Genomic DNA, 19,982 nt, shown 5'->3' on the forward strand with positions numbered 1-19,982 from the left:
TTTTTTTTTTTTTTGTGGATGAGTTTTGGCCTTCCATACACTATAAGTAGGTAGCCACAAAAAAAATTGAAGCTGCAATATCCTTACTGTAACCTGCACAGCTCTTTAAAAAGAAGTAGGAGTTACGTTCTGACCTGCTAAAATGGGTGATGATAACTCCATTTTCAGTTGAGAACGTGTCAGATTGCAAACCCTGAGTTTTCCAATTTCTAACTGCTGCTGGGTTGGACAAAAATCCAGCAAAGCTAAATCCTGGAGAAAATTGGATCTTTGATTCAAGGATCTGAGCCAAACAGACACAAGAAAGGAAAGAGCAACAAAATAAATCAACATTAGAATGATTTGGTTTAAAATATGTCATGTCATGTCAAAGATAGCGTGTTTAAGGGACCTCTTTAATCCAGATATTGAGCAACTCATCTCTGCAGTTGGACAGGAAGGGCCCCATGTAGGTCAGGAACGAAGCAGCCAGCAAGCAGTCTCCGACAAGGTATCCCATGTTTTTCTCCAGACCCTACAGCACACCCACTAATCATGACATATTGCACATGTGCCTAAATGTTGGCTTATAACAAACTTAATTGGTAGGACTCAACTTTGTAATTTTTTCTCACTTTGAATTAAAAAATGTCTCCAAATCTCTCATACATCTAAAACCTTTTTTCTTGTTTTTGTTTTTACACCACTAGTGGCTCGTTTTTTCGACAGTAGACTGACAGGAAAGGGGGTATGATAGAGGGGGAGAGACATGCGGCAAAGGACCACAGGTCGGATTCAGACCGGGTCGGCCGAGTCAAGGATTCAGCCCTCCATACATTGGTTGCATGCACTAACCACTGCGCCACCTTCATGGCGTACATCTTACAACTTCAACTTTAGTTATCAACTGTTTTCATTCTAAAATGTTAGTTTTGCTTTTGTTAATTTTGTTTGGGTTTTCTTACCTATAATGATGATTACAAAAAAAAAAAATAAAAAAATCCTGCTGCTCTCCAGCTTTAAAGTAACCTGAAGTCTTTCGATAAAACCCGGTATTTTAATTGTCATTTCAATGTCTTTGACAGAAAAGACTGTTCTGTTTGAACAGCACCATACTACTACTGTCATGCTCTCCTGGGTGGCATTATAATCTTCTGGCGTTGGGCATTCTGTTTTTTTTTGTTTTTTTTATTCTAACATACATTTTTTGTAAAACCCTTGCCTAACAAAATGTAAAATTTGACTTGAACCTCTCTGTGAATTTTGTCTTACCATGAGTACCCCTCTCAGTCAAAAGTATTGATGATTGTCCAAAAGTGGAACGTACAATAACTGATTTTAAAATAAAAACTATTTTACTTAATATTTTAATTTGAGCATAATATCCACCTCATTTTGGGTAATTCTTGCCCATTTTGCATACCCAGATGGAAAAGCACATAACTTAAGAACTGTAAGCCCAAATTACGTGTGATACATTATTTGAAAGCTTCACCTTCTAGTTTCTGAATATATACATGAAAATTATGTGAGTAAAACACCCAAGCTGCATTAAGCCCAAGCTGCATCAGTTTAAACAAGACACAAAGTTGTTTTTTTTATTCTCGTAAATAATTGTTCTTTTTTGAACAGCAGTTATAAAGACATGCTTGCTTCTTGTGGCTGCTTTGTCATGGTACATTTTGACATGCTGCCATATCTCTGTTAATTGTGCTTTGGTGCTCGCTATGTCTATAAAATGAACTAGGTGGTTGAATTGTGGAGAATCTAAGCTTTCCAAAGATGTCTAGCATGTCTATGTTATCCAAGATCTATTTGATATAAAGCTTCTTCCTGATTTCTTCTTGAAAGAAAAAAAAAGTTTAAGCCGTACGTTATTTTTGATTAACAGGTTAATTGTGCTCTATGTGAAGCATAAGCAGTGCTTAGGTTGGAGATGCATGTTGCACACAAGAAAAGGAGACAGAAAAAATCTCTGTAACAGTGACTTGATTTCGCTAGTGTGGATGTCAGTGTGAAAGGCTTACAGCAACTCTCTCCTCCCAGCGGACCTTCTCTCCAGCCAGTCCCTTCACCAGTTTGTCTGCCCTGTCCAGTTTCTCTTCCATATCCTGAGACTTCTGTCTCAAATTGTCCTTCATGATCAGCTTCTTGGCAAGTTTCTCTTGCAACTCATTCAGCTCCTCTGCTAGCTGCTCAGCCCAGACCACAGACACTTATTGCAGAAATACTTTTAAATATGAGTAAGAGTAAAAAAAAAGAAAAAAACATTCATACCTCTTGCAGTTTTTGTTTGGCTTTGGCAAATGCAGTTTCTTTCTCTTTTATCTGGCACATTGCTGCTTTCAGTTGTGCTCGCTTTGGTTCAACTTCACGGTAAATATGTCCATAGTCCTGAAGGGACAGGGTTCACATGTAGATCTACAACAAGCACTTGCACTCTAAGTCTGCTCTTTAACTCAACTTTAAATGGATGTGTCATGTCACAGGTGTATTGATGAGTTAACAGCTTTTCAGTTAATAACCGCTATTGTGCATGCTGTACTTTGAACAATAACATTTCCTTACCACCATGGCTCTGACCCACATGCAGAGAGACTTGGCAGCTAGTGACACGTTCCCGATGACCTCTGGCTGGAAGTCTTTCAGTTGATAGTACCCATTGACTTTACTCAAAATACGATCTGATATAGCATCTTTGTCAAAGTTGATCAATGTCTTGATGAAGTCAGGTTTACCTGTCAAACAGTTTAACATAATCATCCTTGATTCCCAAAGTACATGTAAAAATGCAAATCAATATATTTGCATTGCTGCTATGAAAATGTGTGAAAAACATCAATTAACCCCAACCCTAATTGTGATAGTGTAATTGTAATCAAAACTACAAACAGTTATTTATAGTTAAAGAAAAATAATGTGTTTTAGCTCTTAAAACGAACAGCATGTTATGGTAAGAAGACAATTCAAAGTGCTGTGCAAGCTATAACAATAGAAAACAAACAAAGGTAAGTACATTGCATAGGGACAGTTAAAAAAAGTTGGAAAAAACCTAATCTGAGAATAAAAAAAAAAAAGGTTAAAAAAAAAAAGCAAAAAAAAACCCAAAAAAAGAAGTTTTTAAAAATTAAAAAAAAAAAAAGACTCAGAGTTACTGTGTTTTGCTGTCTTTTTGGAGTTTGCTCCAGATAAGAGTAGACTTAAGACAGAAGACCTGAAAAGTCTGACTGTTGATTCACTGACAAGAAGTCTGTTACGTAGTTTGGTACTAAATGTTTGAGTGATTTATGGCTAACAGTCATATTTAAAGTGTAACTCACCCTATGTACCGGTAAAAGCATAATTCTTGAACCAGACAAATTTTGAAAAAAGTCCACTAATGCCTTTTGGGCCAAGAGACCCTGAGGGATAAGACTAAAGTTGCTTCCCAACTGAAAGTAGCGGGTTAACGTGGGTTTTTCATACACAGGTTGATCAGCAAACATTGGCATTTGGCTCCTTTCCCATTTGGAGAAAAAAGTTGGGTCTGACTCCATCTGTGCAAGCTGCGTGGCCTCTATCCCCCCATCACTGTGTGTCTGGTGATGCTGTCACGCTGAGTTAGCATTGATGATGTCATCAGCGTGAGAGAAATCGCAAAAGTAAACAATGGAGAGCAAAATGGAAGGGAGCCAAGGCATAGTAAGTGTGCTATTATTAAGGTCTTTTGTCTGCCCGATGTCTCTCTTCCCAGTGCTGCACCATGTTTATCAAAAGTAGGCAGTGTTGCTATTTTAGCTTGTTCGATCAGACTCGACTGGTGCGATGTTGTGACGTACATACGATTTACACATGCGGTTTCAAACCCAAGTCCCTTGCAGAGTCATTTCACACGGATCGAGGCGGTCAGTGAACCGTTTCCACTGCCACTAAAAGCCGATTGTTTGCAGGCTTAAACTGTTTTTTTTGTTTTTGTTTTTTTATGGGTCAGTGGGAAAGGGTACCTGTTACTTCTCCAAAAAAAAACTGAGTAACTCAAAGTAACTGCCATGTTCGGAGGTGGTGAAGCTGGCGGAAGGATCCTCTACAGACCCAAGGAAGGTGAGACAGGATTCTGAGCAGAGGTCTCACCTTCCCTCTGTTTCCCCGTTGTAGATTTATTTTTTAAACATGTCATACCCCTACAGAGATCCTGTCAGCCTAAAACCATCAAAATCTAGAGCAACTCATTGAAGAAATCCCTATAATATTACATCCACACTTAATTTACTTTTGGGATTAATAAAGCATTCTTGCATTGAATTGAATAAAAAGAAAAGCCCCTTGGCGGTTGCTCACCAAGCTGTGTCTTGGCTTCCGCCCAGGTCGGCTCTTTGCCAAGAAGGGTCATGACAGCGCGCATCACGGTCTCCACCAGTGCTGGAGGACTGCCGTAAGACTTTATTTCTCTCATGTCCGCCTTATTGAGAGACTCCAGAGCCTGAGAGTAAGGGGTGAAATAAAAAACGGCAAATGTGATGAAAGCTCGAGGATTCCAGCAGTCAGAAAGACAAGACAAACATCTACCTTTAGGGCCTCTTCGAGAGCAGGCATGGATTTGTCCAGCTCCCTCTGTGCATTTTCAGCCATGGCTTTGCACTGCAACTCCTCTGCTTGAATGTTCTTGCTATTCTCAAGCACCCTCTGAACAAAACAAAATCTTTGATTTCACCCATTTTTAAGTACTCATCAACACATCTCCATGTCATTTACCCTCTGCTGATCATCAGCCTCCATCTTTTGCTTGGCAATAATGGATAAGTACTGGTCTGACTCTTTCTCCAAGTCCACCACCTGCTTCTTTGCGCCCTCCAGCTCCAAAGTCATGGCCGTCACCTTCTGCTGAGTGTCACTGATTTTAAAAAGGCCCTTTTGCAGCTTGCTGAATTGCTCCCCCAACTCACAACGCTTTTCCTCCAATAGCCTGGAGAAAGAAAAGAAAAACATTCATGTCCCTCACAATCTATGTAGTGTAGGCAGAGGTTTGTGGTTGCTTTTTTTCTTCATTTTTAACATTAGTGTAAATTTAGTGAAGACAACACAGAATACTGATGGTTGCAATGTCAAACATGGGTTTGATGTAACAAATCAAAGGCAGATCGGTTTTATATTATCTAACACAATGGAAACTTTATTTTATGAGTGATTAAATATTTGTCTTCAAAAACTGAAAAATATTCAGATTTTTCAGACTGAAGGAATTCTGATCTCTATAGAAAGTTTAGCTGATACTTTCTCCTAATAATTTAGATAATTTTGTTGTTGAGCTTGTTGAATCTTGTTGTTTACTGTGGACATATGAGTGAGAATATGAGAAGCTGCGTACTCCTTATATCCAGAAAGAAGCTCCAGGTAGTCAGTTTGTGATACGTAATTATATTTCTTTAGCTCCACCTTCATCCTCTGGGAGAGCTGTACCACAGATTGGTGAGTGGTCACAAAGATATTGGCGACCTTCCCGTGGATCTGCAACATGAAACGTCACACATACAGCCTGACAGCAAATACATATTTGAGAAAAAGAACTTTGTGTTTTTTTGCTTGTTTATTGTTTACCCCCTCCAGAGAGCCCAGATCCAGTCCATTCAAGGACTTCTCAGCCACCTCCAGCAGGGCATCTTTGGGCCATTCAGAAAACCAATCAATGGTGGTGCAGTTAACTATCGCTGGGTACTGGAGGATGCGATTTCTGTTGGAAGACAGAAGACTGCCACTCTGGCTCTCTGAGCAAGACCCTTAACCCTGGGGTGCCCCACAATGGCGGCCAACTGCTCCCCAAGGGGATGGGTTGAATACAAAGGTAAATTTCTCCAATGTGAGATCAATAAAGTTCAATTATTAAAAGTATGAAATGAACTGCTAACATAGGAGCTCATACATTATATAAACACAAGCTACATGATTATTACTAAGATTTTTTTGCAGTTTTTTGGGGCTTTGACACATGAAAATTAATAAATACTGGGTAAAGCAGAGGGTTTCTGTCATACTATACCTGAAGGATTTTCCAATTGGGCTCATGCAGAAAACTATATGCAGGTTGTTCCTGACTCGATTGATCAGGTAACTGAACAATGAGTCAGGGGTCTCCTGTACCTCTTCTTTCCTCGCAAACCCTGATAAGGCTTTACACACCTACAAAAAACAGTGATGGTCAGTGATGAAGATCAAGTATATATTAAGTTTAGCAGACTGAACTTAAGACTTCAGGCAGGTGAAGCAGGAAACACAAACCTCTGCTAACTCTTTTTGAGTGTAAAGGTTTGGAACTTCTCCAGAGCTCAAGATGTTATTGATGTCCTCTAAGAAGGATTCATCTACAATCTGTGTGTCGTTGAAAAGAAAGACTGTGGGCTTGTTATCCACACCAGCTAAACGATAGAGCTTCTTGATGTCTAAAAAACAAACAAACACATAACTTATGAGAAAGACAATATCTTCTTATTTATTTTAATATTTTCAGTTATGTAAATATCTGGGTGTCTTTATGAGGGAAGATTTACAGGGCAGCATTAGACATGGGTCCTGATAAGAGGTTCAGGACACTGAGGGAGGGATTTGACTAAGGCCCAATTATTGTGTTTCCTCACTGGAAAGAACAGTGTCTGATTTATTCACCTTCTCTGAACTCCTGCTTATTGAACTGTTTGGTCAGTTCCACCTGGAAAATCTGGTATCCACAGATAAAGGCCGCCATCTTGGAGAGACTTTGTCTACCGGAGCATCCAATACCAACCAGGAGCATGTTTCCCCTCGGCTGACCGATCACACGTACAATGCGGATTACTGTGGTGAAAAAATATTCACATATTCAAAAAATTAAAACCATGGCTTTCAGATTATAACCTGTTATAATGCAGCTTTAATTTGATGGGGTGGTAGTTGTGGGAAATACTCCGAAACAACATAGAGACAAATATTTATGAGGACAAACATGGTAAAAATAATAAAAAAAAAACACACTCCTCTGGGAACCTTGGACACAGTATAAAGCAATGTAAAAATCATATTTTCAAAAGTATTATTCAGTATTTGGTAAATAATTCCTTCTCATCATTCTCTAGTGGTTCATAATTGGTTTTGGATTATGTTTTCCTCCTTAAGCTAACTCTTAAGATTACTGTAGACAAATGTTGCCTCTAGCTGAATTTTAGTGTCATGTCAGCATTTTCTGAATCTAAATAACTTGCACTGCTTTAATCTTTAACGTTTTAAAGTTAAACTGAATGATAACCTAGTTAATCTATCATGAGCTGTTTGCAGATTTACTGTGTTTGATGGCATCCGTGAAGAGCACGAGGTTCACAGGAACAACTCCAGGTCTCTTGTTGTAATCCTTTAGCTGCGTTTCCATGAACTTTTTCAAAGTCTTCTGGTCAACAATGTCTTCATAAACATGAGAGTCGCTCATAAAATCTCCTAAATTAACACATAGAGAGAAAAATATTAAACACTGAAAACATACATATATGAAATTTATTGGACTTGCAATAAAGTCATTACTATTAACACAGGGGGTTAGAAAGAGTGATGCAGATACCGAATATTGGTGGCTCTTCGTCTGGACAAATGCTACGTAGAGTGAGATCAAAGTGGGAGGCCAGTATCTCCTTCAGGAGATTGATGAAGCTATTTGTGTCACTTTGGTTTACGAGTCGATCTGAGAACACCCTGGAAACATAGGATGAATGAAAATAGCATAACAAACCTGTTAAAAAGATTGCACTAATGAGTGTTAAATCCAAACATTATCACTTTGATCTTTTTACTTAAAAGAAATTACTTAGGAGATATCGTGGTAAGACTAAATTATGTTATATTAATAAATGAACACCTGCTGCAATCTTTAACCACTAATTTAAGCTGCATCAAAGAGTTGTCTGCATTTCCCATCATGAACATAATCTAGGTCATGTGACATACTAGATTTACTAGAAACTATTTCTACTTAATTCTGACAGTTCATGTCCTAATTGTTTTCTTTAACCATCCCATGTGAGGTCATTCAGTTATGCAAGTTACCTTTCTAATGGGGAAAGGTAGAATAGATTTATGGATACATCTGGAAAAACCTTGCAAAACAAACTTAGCACTCTTGAGTTTCCTGAAAAAGACCATCTAAGCATCAGAGCAGGCTTTGTTGGAAGAAAGTTGTGAAGGACAAGCAATCTCCACACATCTGGGAATGTGTGCCTGAGAGACTGAATGTAGTGTAAAGAGTTTTGGTGTCCTTGGATCTGATGAAGGGCTATACAAGTACAGGCTTGGGTGCTGTATTAAGGGGAAAATGCTGATTAAGATTCTCAGTCATCCAGGTCATAGTCATTCTGTAAAAGTTCACAAATATCCACTGGACTTGGTTTCCAAGATTTAAAGACGTTTCGCCACCTCTCCAGGAAGCTTTCTGAATTCAAAAAGGGGGAGTTGAGAAAGAAAATTGAGAAAGAATTAGGGGGAAAAGTTAGGAAGATTCTAAGGGCCTTTGATTGAGGTGGGGCCCAAAAGAAGAAGAAAAGATATGTCCAAATAGATATTTCAAATATTTTTCAAATTTGTGTTCTCCCTCATTTTTCAGCAGTAAACAGTGAAACCAAACATGAATAAATTGACCATCCAAGTTTTTTTATCCGGCAATTTAAAGTTAATGTATATTTATCTTTTACATGTTGTGATAATTTTTCTTTGTAGCAATTTTACAATAAAAATTACATTGAAAATGTAAATGAAACTTTTCAGTGTATCTTGATAGCAGTTTTAAGGCTTGCATACATTTTCTTGGGGGGGACAGATATCGATGTCTTTCATTGGGCCCCAAATTCCTGACGGGGCCCCTGAGTGAAGGTCAATAACCATATACCATTTTGAAGAAAACTTGAGTAAAAAGTTGGAAAAAGGTTTTAAATCTTTCTAAATAATTTTGTAGTACCATTTGGGAGGTCCTATTTTGATGATTTTACTAATACTTTGTCCATTGTAGGAAGTGTACCCAGAGACAACACACAATAAGAACCTAGGATGATAAGATTAAATTTAATAATTCTGAGGCTCATTAAAGGAGGGGAAGGGATTTTTGCATAATTAGAAAATAGGCCTGTAGCTTTTGAGACTGCTAAAATATTAAATTTCCTACAAAGAAGTATCAAAGAAAACATTCACTCATTTATATTAGGACATCATCTTTCCCTCTTTGTTTAACTTTAAAAAATCTTGTCAAAGTTGTACTTTAGCAAATTGTGCTCAAATTGTGCTGAAATAGGACCTTAGTTTACCTGAAGCACTCATGGATCCATAGCCTCGTGAAGTCCTTCTTTGTATCGTGGAAGTGAGGGTGAGCTCGTAGCAGACCCTGAAAAACCTGAAGATGAAATCAGTCATTAAAGAGGTATTTTCAAAGGGATAGCCTGAACAACCTGCATGATGTACAGTCAATCTTTTAGTTTTTTTTTTTTTCCAGATTTATGATCCGGCCTATTCCGTGTGTACCTTGGAAATGTCTCTGAGGTTGAAGAGGTAGTGAATCTTGGCTGGAGTGGGAAGAAAGGCTGCTTTGACAGCATCATAGAGTTTCAAGGTGGCCTGAGTCACAGTCTCGGCTAAAGACCATACCCTGTCAAAGTTATGAAGCTTCTGGTTCATTATGGTGCTAAATATGCATTTGATCCGGGAGTCCTGCAGGCAGAGATGTCAAAAATAAATATGTCAAAGACAACAGAACATTTTTTTCAAGGACACCAGTTCCCATCTCCATACATTGACTTTTCAAATTGAAGAAAAAGTGTTTGTAGTTTTGTCACAATGGGTAGCAGCTTCAGAGCACAATTTCCTCGTAATTTTCTTTGGAAAAAAAAAAAAAAGCACCAATAATGAAAAACAAGTCCTTATATCTGGAGTGTAATGCTGAGCTGGATTCAACTGGTTAGCTTGAAGCAGTATTTTGATTCCAACAGTATAGTGCAAGGGTAGTGCAGGAGGTGTCATTTAGTATTCAATTGAAGCTCCCCAAGGTGACATTAAGATACTGATTGTACAGGTAATTTCTTAAATTCCTGCTCAATAATCTGTTCATGTCTAATAGAATAAAACATGGTCTCTTCAATATTTAATAGCTATCAGCATGGGGCTTTTTGATCAAACTAAAGAAGGTCTCTCTCTGCATGACCGGTGTTAGAGCCTGGTCCGCATTGCCGACAGTAAGTCAGACTCGTTTCCGGTGAAAGTTGAACTCCGCCAAGGTTGACCTTTGTCACTGATTCTGTTCATAACTTTTATGGACAGAATTTCTAGGCGCAGCCAAGGTGTTGAGGGGATCTGTTTTGTGGGCCTTAGGATTGCATATCTGTTATTCACAGATGATGTGGTTTTATTGGCTTCATCAGGGCGTGATCTACAGCTCCCAATGGAGCGGTTAGTAGCCGAGTGTGAAGCGGCCGGGATGAGAGTCAGTGCCTCCAAATCCGAGACCATGGTCTTCGAGCCGGAAAAGGGTAGAGTGCCTCCTCTGGGTTTGGGAGGATGTACTGCCACTAGTGGAGGAGTTTAAGTATCTTGGGGTCTTGTTCACGAATGAGGGAAAATGGAGCGGGAGATCAATAGGCGGATTGGTGCGGTGTCTGCTGTGATGCGTGCACTGTACCGTTCTGTTGTGGTGTGGAGAGAGCTTAGCCAAACAGCAAAGCTCTCGATTTACCAGTCGTTCTACGTTCCTACCCTCACATATGTTCATGAGCTTTGAGTCATGACCAAAAGAACAAGATCCCGGATACAAGCGGCTGAAATTAGTTTTCTACGTAGTGTGTCTGGGCTCTCCCTTAGAGATAAGGTTAGGAGCTCAGTCATCCGGGGAGGACTCAGAGTAAAGCCGCTCCACATCGAGAAGAGCCAGTTGAGGTGGCTCGGACATCTGATTAGGATGCTTACTGGACGTCTCCCTGGTGAGGTGTTCCAGGCAGGTCCCACCGGAGGAGGCCCAGAGGGAGACCCAAGACGCGCTGGGGGGACTATGTTTCTCGGCTGGCCTGGGAGCACCTTGGGTGTCCTCCGGAGGAGCTGACTGGGAGAGGGACGTCTGGGCCTCCCTGCTGAAGCTGCTACCCCCGCGACCCGCCCCCAGATAAGCGCAAGAAGACGGATGGATGGATGGATGGATAAAGAAAAATTATGATAAACCTCATAACTCTTAGCTGGAATATTGCTAAAGTTTATACTGTTGAGTATTAAAATTTGAAGAGAAAAAAAAGACAGGACTTACAGATGGAAAGGTCATATTGATGACATGGAAACTACTCTGAAATCGAGCAGAGATTTGAGTTCTTCCTACACCAGGAGGTCCCATGGTTGCCAGCAAGAATGTGTCCTGACAAAGATAAGCTAGTGTTTTACTGTCAGACATTAACACCGTCAACTGAATACTACAACAGTGTAATACCTTAAGCTTTAATATATGTATCTTACAACAGATATCTGTCTCCTCTATCATTACAACAATTCTCACCTTGATATAACGCCGTGTCTGCTTCTGGTGGTCGTACCAGAAACCATAGTCAATCCAAAACCGCAGCAGCTCCAGTGGCGGCTGAGAGCCAAACTGGTCGTGGGCCGGCATGTTCAGATCATCCAGAAAACACAGCATCTTCCTCCCAGCTCCTGGGAAAAACACGCCTCTGGTTCTCTGCTTTACTCGTCTTTCTATGATTTTCTGGATCTTGTTAGAAGTCATCTGGACACAAAAAAAAAAAACGTAAGATTACAAGTTTGGTTGATAGTTTCCTCATAAGTGGATCGTAAGTGAAACTTCTTCAAACTTGGAAACAAAGTCCAGTGGATTGTTTTTAAACTTTTTTGGAATGGCTCGTAAGTGGAGAACTAGAATCAATAAATCACACAAAAACGCTGATTTCTAGGCAGAAAAAAAAAATAAATAAATAAAGAGAGATGCAGGCAAGATAGGAGAATACATAAAAAAGTACATCCATTTATCTTCCACCCCTAATTTGTCAGGATGAAAGACAGGAGACATACTGGAGAGGCCTCCAGTCCATTACACGACAAGACAAAACATGGACATACAACCATGCAGATACACACACCCACAGTATGTCCGGTCATCCTTACAGGAACTTTGCAGTGACATCTTTCATTTTTATGACCTAAACCTTTAGAAACAAACACTTAATCCAAACTCAATTCAAACCTTAATCCGAAACCTAACCACCAAGGAATCTCAAATGCTACGTAGAATAAAATATACACAAAAAAGAATTTTATTAGTGATGGTTGCTTAAAAGAAAGTTTGTAAAATGGGTGAATACCAGTTGACTTCCAAGCACATTAATTATGGGTAAATCAATAAAAGGTGAAATCCAAGTATTTGTAGCATAAATATTGAACAGGTACATGAATACAAACATGTGGGTGTAACGCTTAAGTGCAAAATATCCTGAAAGTCTTGCATTAGACATGCAGCAGAGTACCGTAACATTTCCAAAAGCAAGGCATGTGGTAAACCATGAATTAGAATATTCATGTTCAATGTTTTTTTTTCATTAAAATCATACAATCGTAAACAAAAGTTTAAAATCCAACAAAATAACAGAGAGTAAAAAATGATGCTTCAAGGTGAGAGCTAAATGTGAAGAGCTAAACATAAAGCAATAAGGGTTAGATGGTAATATAGCAGAAAAACTGTAAGAGGCTTAAAAAGCCTTTATACTTGGGTGGAAGTGATCCTAAGCATACAGCTAAAGCTACAATGGAATAGTTTAGATCCAAGGATATCCATGTTAGAATGGACCAGTCAAAGTCAAGACATAAATCCAACTGAGAATCTGTGGTAAAAGGAGACAACTGGTATTTAAGATGTTCTTCCCTTAGCCTTAGGCATAGAACCAAAATATCTGCAGCTGTAAATGCAAGAGTGTAATGATGTGTGATGAGTTTAAATATACCTCATCAGTTTAGGCTTTCCCGCAGCTCTCCATTAGACCTGTCTAAAAATGACCAACGGAGGGAGCTTGATAGTATGTATTTTTACCGAAAATGTGGTGATGCTAAAATGGAGCACACCGATATCGATCAGGCATGATGAACGCAGATACACTTATGCACAAAAACATGTAGAGGTATAGCAAATATCCGTTATCATTCAGTTTTTAAGACTCTCAATCTGCAGGTGGATCACTGCACACACTTCAAATGGGAAGGTGTTAATTAGTCTTTCTTCAGTGGATCCTCTGATGGAAATATAGCATTTCTTATCAAGTATAACCCAAATTGTAATATGCATAACAATTTTTCAAAAAAGGTTTGTTTAATATAATTTTTTTAAATACCAACCTGAGCAGACATGTTGATAGTGACAGCAGTGCATTTTTTGTCTAACCCCTGTAGGACGTTCTGAGCAACAGAGGTTTTCCCAGTGCCCACAGGTCCAGTGAGTAACACTGGGTGCTGATTTAACACCAGAGCCTTAACCAGCAAGTTGTAGCGAACTGTGTCCACCGTCGGAACCATAATCTCATAAAATGGAGCGCTGAAAGAAGTGAAAGATGTATGGAAACGCTTAATAAATGCTCAATTAAAAGCAAAGGAACTCATTTAAGGGAATAAGGAGAAAAATTACTTACGAAGGGTCATAGTGCCAATTTTTTGGAAGCTGATTTTCAAAGGACACCCAGGATTTGTTCTTTGGGTCCACATAGTAATCATAAACTGTGTCCTAAAAGAATTCATGTTGAAAGTTCATTAAATATTCAGTAAAATGTAAGTCCTCTTTTAAAACTAGAGTTAAATGTGTTGGGACATGATTGTCACTATCTGGTCTTTACTAAGCTCTAAAAGAGGCTTTCTATGAGTTTCAGAGGCTAGAATTTTGTTGTAGAAATGATTGGAATTCTTAACCATACTTCCAAATAACATCACTTTTCTGCTTGGATGATCAAGTTTCAGCCATGAGTCAGCTGTTAGACTTAGACAGATTTATTTTCTCATTTTGTATACACGAGTGTATACAAACAGAAATGCTGGACAAATTGCCTCAGATATGGCTTTATAACACTCATTCAAAGAGGAACACATAGGGTCAGGTATTTTCCACAATCACGCTTAACTGTTGGTTTAAAGTGTTTTTGCTGATAATGCTGTTAGTCTTCCTAAAGACAGTGGTGTGCATCATTACCAAATATAAGTACTTTGGTTTTACTGGTCCAAAGAAGAATATTCACAATATCTCTGTGATTAATAAAATGACAGTTTAAGATGTAGTCCTGTCTGATCTTTCAGAATTAGACATTATAATTAGTGTTGCGCCGATGCCATTTTTTTGGCCCCAGATACCGGTACCAGATACCTGGCTGTGCAGTATTGGCCGATACCATACCGACACCATCTGTTAGAAATTGATGTGTGTGTGTATATATGAAGAACTGCATACTATTTGGATGTAAAATAATTGCCATCATGGCTTTGTCAAGCTACTGCCTACCTTTGTGAAGCAGGAAAAAGACTAATACAAAGTGAATCCAGTAGGACTTTTTATTGCCTACCTGGAATGGGTAACAATAGTTGAAAAAACTTTTGGCTCTCAAAATTGTATCGGTGCCCTATTTGTCGGTACTCGCTGATACCGATACCACAGTTTTAGTGCTGGATTGGAGCCCTGTCCGATACTGGTATCGTTGCAACATTAATTATAATTAAAAAGATTTTATTCCGGGAAGAATTCTTGGAGGATGCACACAATCTGTATGTGTACACCCTGATGAAATCGTATAAAACCAAGAAGGAAACAAGTCAAATGTTTGGGAATTAAACTCTACTCTGCAGAGGACCTTGGCAGGGAAAGTGGAGTTTATAACCCGCAATTTGTAGTCCATCTTCTTCAGTCCATCTTCATCTACAGAGGCACAGATTGACCAGATGAGGCTAAAAGTGAACCACAGCTCCACCACCATTCCCAAGCTCTCGGTGTCTGAAGTATTCACCTAGAAAATAAAAGCATTGCATAACACTTCTCACTTTACAAAATCTAGAATAAGATTTGCAAAACTAAAGAAGAGAAGTACCCCGTTGCTGGGTGTAGCGAGGGAGTCATAGAGGCGGCAGAGAGACATGACCCCATTGAGTTCAGTAATAGGGATCAACTCCCTACAATTGGTCTTCTTGAAGTCCAAAATGGTCTCCAAATATTTGTCAATTGCTTCTTTCAAATGCTCTATTTCAACCTAAAGAAATAATAAAAAAAAAATGAGAAGACAGAACAGGGATTAATAACTGCACAGATTCTTAAAGTCTTGTAATAGATGTTAAGGAGAAATTAAATTTCTTTGAGTAAGTAATAAGGACTTTGGGTCGCTTTTCCAGCCAGGACTGTAAATATGGCTTCCATCCAAGATCATCATAGTCGTTGTAGACTATTCCACAACGGGACACTGTAGCTGGAGAGGCCGTCGCCAGGTTCTCCACTTCAAACAGAAGAGACACCTTGAACAAAAGAAATGCAAAAAAACGTGCATGTGATTTCCTTCATAGTAACATTTTGTACAATAATGGACAATATGGACTGTATGAACATAAAGTTACAAGGTAATGACAATAAAACCTAAAAGGCAAGAAATATATTTTATTAATAAAATTAAAAAATGCATAAAAAAACAATAATACAAGTAATGATTACTATGATTAGTAAAAAAATATATTGGAATGTAATTTAACTCGCTATGTATTTTCTGTGTGGGACTTCAGTTCATTTGTTTTCTAGAGCAGTATAATTTTGTCCCTATTATAGTTCAAATTCCCCATATTTGAACTATTACAAGTGTTCTCACCTCATCAGCCAATAAGATTCTCTCTCCGTTGATGAGAGTGAGAACCTTGTTGTCATCCATGACAGAGTTCAAGCTTTCAACCCACAGAGTGTCCACAGGCCCATCCAGCACAATCCACTTCTCATCTGGTGTATCCTCTGAAAATGAAAAATGCAGAGTAGCAGATAGAAAAAGTTAGGGTAAGTCAAAGAGACAGTGTGATTGGTAAAGAAAAAACTTTTAAAGATGTACATCAAGTTTAGGGAACATCATCGTAAAACTGCATTATGAGGCAAAGTGGGCTTAATGGGAGATGACCAAGTAGCACACCATTATTAAAAACAAATAAAAAGAGCCAGATTGATCACCTTGAGCCTCGGTACATTATGCTGTGCCGGAACCACATTGTAAACAAAACTATACCTCAGAGGCATTAAGAAGTTTAAAGGTGTGTCGCTACGCATTTAGAGAAAACAAATGCTGTTAACTTCACCAGCAACATCTGGAGCTCAGACCATCTGTGTACTCTAAACTTTACACAGCTAGAAAACTGATGTTTTTTTTTTCTTTCTCCATCCTCAGCTATTCACAGGATATTGCAGCACTAGGCCGGCTATTACAAAAAAAAAAAAAAAAAAACTGTAGTTACCTTTAAATGTTGTTTTGCACTTTAACATTTGTTGTTTTATTGGATTTTGTTTTTTTTTGGTTCGTTCCGGGACTTAAAATTTATAGATCAATATTTTATATATATCTTATGTATAAGTTTATAGTTGCTGTTAGCTGTCAGCTATAAATGGGCCTGCTTTCTCATTGACAATTGCTCTCAAAATAATATCCAAAATGCTAAAGGCTATCCGGAAACGGCCCAGTTCGAAGTTCTTTCCTACCCATGATTGCATCTTTACTGTTGACACCAGAAAAGGTAAAAGAAGAGGAGCTAGAAACTCTATTGCATATATTCAGATTAAGGTCACAAATATCATCGAATCTAAAGGGCTACATGTTTTCTCTAAGAAAGCTCCAAAGCCGTGATATACACCTGTTGGGTGCTGGAGCCTGTTTTCCCCAGTAGGTCAAGCCATTATGTTGCGGTCTGTTTAGAGGGCGGTTTGTGCGCATCTGTGTATAATCGGCTTAATCATCGGCAGTATAAGAGGAGCGGTTGGCCAGGCTTCCAGCGCTTAAAGGTTAATAACTAACGGTACTCTAAGCTCCCCTCCGAGCTAAATCCTCTGAGATTCTAAAATACCTGAACCTGTCTCTGTATGTTTTTTGGTGGCTGTGTTTCCGAGGAAAGCTTCCCCTGAGGAACCCACTTCCAGATCCTAACTCTAACGTAACCTTCGCTGAAGAAACTCCAGGAAATCCTCCCATATCTGGCAAAGCACTGCTCCTCTCTCTGCAGACAAGTCCTAAAGACCTGCCCGCCCTCCTACGACACACACACACCAGCTACCACAGAAAAATCCTCCAGCCTTCAAACCTCAGATCTGATTCTTATCCACCTGTCAGCTCTCCCGGCTCCAGTTCCCCAACCCCAGTTCTCCCTGGCAGAAGCAGCCCACCTATCCAGTAAGCTTGTCTCTGAATTAAGTTTCCTGTCTAAGTCAAACCTTCCACTAACCTCTCCCCTTCTCTGCATTCAGTACAAAGATGATCCTGCTCCAGTGGCATCCCCATGACATTATTCATACTTCTTTGATTCTTTTTATCGTTTAAAGGGGAAAAAACCTTTGATCTGATTTATATCTTTTCCTTGTGTGTTTTCTGCATGTAGGTCAAGCGTTTAGCTTCAAACATTACAATACCAAGTTATGGAGGTCTAATTGGGCCAGCTGTACAGAAATCTCATTTGATCATTTGACCTGCAATTATTAACTGTGACATGAACGTTTGCACATCTGGTTCTTCCATTAGTTATCATTTCTGTAGGAAAGTCTCTTCTATTAAAAGAATTCCACATATTGCATTGATCCAGTTCAGCTGGAGTTCACAGTTTAGTGGCGGTTGATTTATTATGCATTCTCATCAAAGTGTGTCGTGTGGCATATGACAGATGTACCTGCACATGCAGATCTCATGAGGGAGGACAGCACTCCGTCAATCCACCGGTTTGTAGATAGGTGATAATGTCCGTACAACTCTCCAAGACTCATTGACTTTGGATTTAGAGGAAACTCCTGTGGAGAATTGGGAAAAAAGCAACAAATGTTTAACTATCCTAACTTGCGAACTGCACACATGGACTTGTTTTGTGTCCAAGAAAAAGAGAACAAATATACAGCCGCAGGTGTAGTAATTTCATGCCATTTTCATACTATTCTTCTCATTCCATGATGAAAGCTTTTCTTTATTTTTTGCTGCAAATTGGATTTGCTGGGAAAATGTTCTATATAATTTAGCTTTCTGTATAATATAAGCCACTTTATATTTTAAAACATCCACACTATTATAAAGGCCTTTAAATGTGTTTCAATATATATATATATATAAAAAGATTAAGTTAACTGGGATTTTATTCTTTTTAGTGCAGAGATTTTTATCCAGACCACATCAGAACACTCTAAAGGAGAAAAGCCTTTAAGGAGGCAGCTGGGGAGTACATACTGTAGGGAGATGGTAAAGACTTTGTTTAATGATTCACTAAACTATAAAACATGTATTTCTGGGCAGTTTTTAGCACTCAAAGGTATACTGGAGGAGATTCGCCAATTTTTGAAAAGACCAGCCCTCTCGACTTAAATAAAAAATGCACCTGCACAACCCTGTACCTGTTCCTGTGAGGGAATGGCTAAAAACGTGTGCGAGAGCAGGCACAAGCTCATTTCTCCTCGTGCACATTCTTTTTACAAGTTTCTGTTTGCCTCGCTCATGCAATGCAATACTAGCGAGGCAAAACAGCAACAGCAATGAGAGACCTCTGAGGGAAGTAAAGCAAAAATCGTAGGAGTTGAAAAATCTGAAGTTTTGTGTCTTATCAATTTGAGACAACCAATGGGCGACTAGATGTGGTCGTGACGTAGGGTGAAGAAACGCAGTGGAAGTGAAGCCTCTCCCGGTTCTAGTGCTCTCTTTACTGAGGTTCTTGCTCAGATTTCCTCCTGCTCCTTTCTTAGCTCTGGAACACTGTCCCATCTTGCGTCTGCTGTGCAGGTTATCCATTCCCAAAGCAAATAGTTGCGTGTCCCCAACAACAGAAGCTCAGCATAAAGTAGCAGTGATCAAACTAAAGCTTCTGTTCTCCCCTATGGGAGTATCTCTGGAGTATCTGGTGGACTCAAATAAGGCATTGGCTTTGTTTTGCTTTCCAGAGTAAATAAAGCACTACGACTTGCTCCATATAATCAAGGTCCACCATGTTGACGTGAAACTGACAACCAGCAGATTCAAAGTTTTTGTTGAGCCTTTTACCCACTATGCAAATACCTATCACTTGCCAGGCGAAAGAACCTAAAAAGTGTTATTTTTTCCCGCTGATTTTGCATTTGGTTTGAACACATACTTAGTGTAACCTTTGTGAAATGGACGTCACATGTTTCTACTTGAGACTCTTCTCTTTTTTCCTTTAAACGGTCATGCTAGAGTACTAAAATGTGCCTTGCCTTCTTCTATGCACTGTTATAAGATGAAATCTGTGAGAGGATCTTATTCATAAACTGCTTAGGAAAGGCTGCTTTATATTAAATTTCCCAAGTAACAATTCTTCTACAAGAGAACTAGCCTATAATGTACCTCAAACAAAAATATGGACAAAAAAATGACTTTAAGATAAATGCCAAACAATCTTGTAATTATAGGCCTGAAATGCTCACTGAGCCTTACCTGAACCTGCTTAAAGTCAGGCTCTCCCTTCTGGTTAAGAGCATTCAGGGCCTGCTGCAGGATCCTCCAGGTAACAGTCTTTGCACTGCATGTCTTCCCAACAAGCATGGAGGAGTGTCGAGAGTTTTTGGTCTCATAAAGTTGTATAGCCTTGGTTACTGTAAAAGAGTTGACCTGGAAACCACTCTGCCGAAGCTCCTTCTCAATAGCATCCTTCAGCTGCAGTTAAAGAACATGAGACATCATTCAAGATTTGGAGGTGCTAGGTCTGTTTTAGAGATCCTGTTCTTAATCAGAATATAGATTGCGTGGCTGTCAGTACGCCAACAACATGCAAAAGCGCAAATGTATGTTTACCAA

General features: G+C 39.1%; 1 protein-coding gene across 1 annotated transcript in view; it reads right to left on the minus strand.

Annotated features, from left to right (window-relative positions):
* Positions 1–19,982, minus strand: part of dnah2 (dynein, axonemal, heavy chain 2) — a 91,605-nt gene that overhangs the window by 28,074 nt on the left and 43,549 nt on the right. The window contains 27 exon segments of the mRNA XM_015377477.1: positions 94–283; positions 392–514; positions 2,007–2,171; positions 2,257–2,373; positions 2,548–2,717; positions 4,297–4,438; positions 4,525–4,641; positions 4,711–4,921; positions 5,324–5,463; positions 5,554–5,686; positions 5,993–6,132; positions 6,232–6,392; positions 6,616–6,783; positions 7,267–7,416; positions 7,538–7,668; positions 9,267–9,352; positions 9,481–9,666; positions 11,246–11,350; positions 11,489–11,713; positions 13,330–13,525; positions 13,620–13,711; positions 14,823–14,975; positions 15,057–15,215; positions 15,337–15,474; positions 15,819–15,955; positions 17,863–17,980; positions 19,623–19,841. Coding sequence (XP_015232963.1) covers positions 94–283; positions 392–514; positions 2,007–2,171; positions 2,257–2,373; positions 2,548–2,717; positions 4,297–4,438; positions 4,525–4,641; positions 4,711–4,921; positions 5,324–5,463; positions 5,554–5,686; positions 5,993–6,132; positions 6,232–6,392; positions 6,616–6,783; positions 7,267–7,416; positions 7,538–7,668; positions 9,267–9,352; positions 9,481–9,666; positions 11,246–11,350; positions 11,489–11,713; positions 13,330–13,525; positions 13,620–13,711; positions 14,823–14,975; positions 15,057–15,215; positions 15,337–15,474; positions 15,819–15,955; positions 17,863–17,980; positions 19,623–19,841 — 4,072 coding nt within the window.

This window comes from Cyprinodon variegatus, unplaced genomic scaffold (assembly GCF_000732505.1).
Source record: "Cyprinodon variegatus isolate N-32 unplaced genomic scaffold, C_variegatus-1.0 Scaffold154, whole genome shotgun sequence".
NCBI lineage: Eukaryota > Metazoa > Chordata > Actinopteri > Cyprinodontiformes > Cyprinodontidae > Cyprinodon > Cyprinodon variegatus.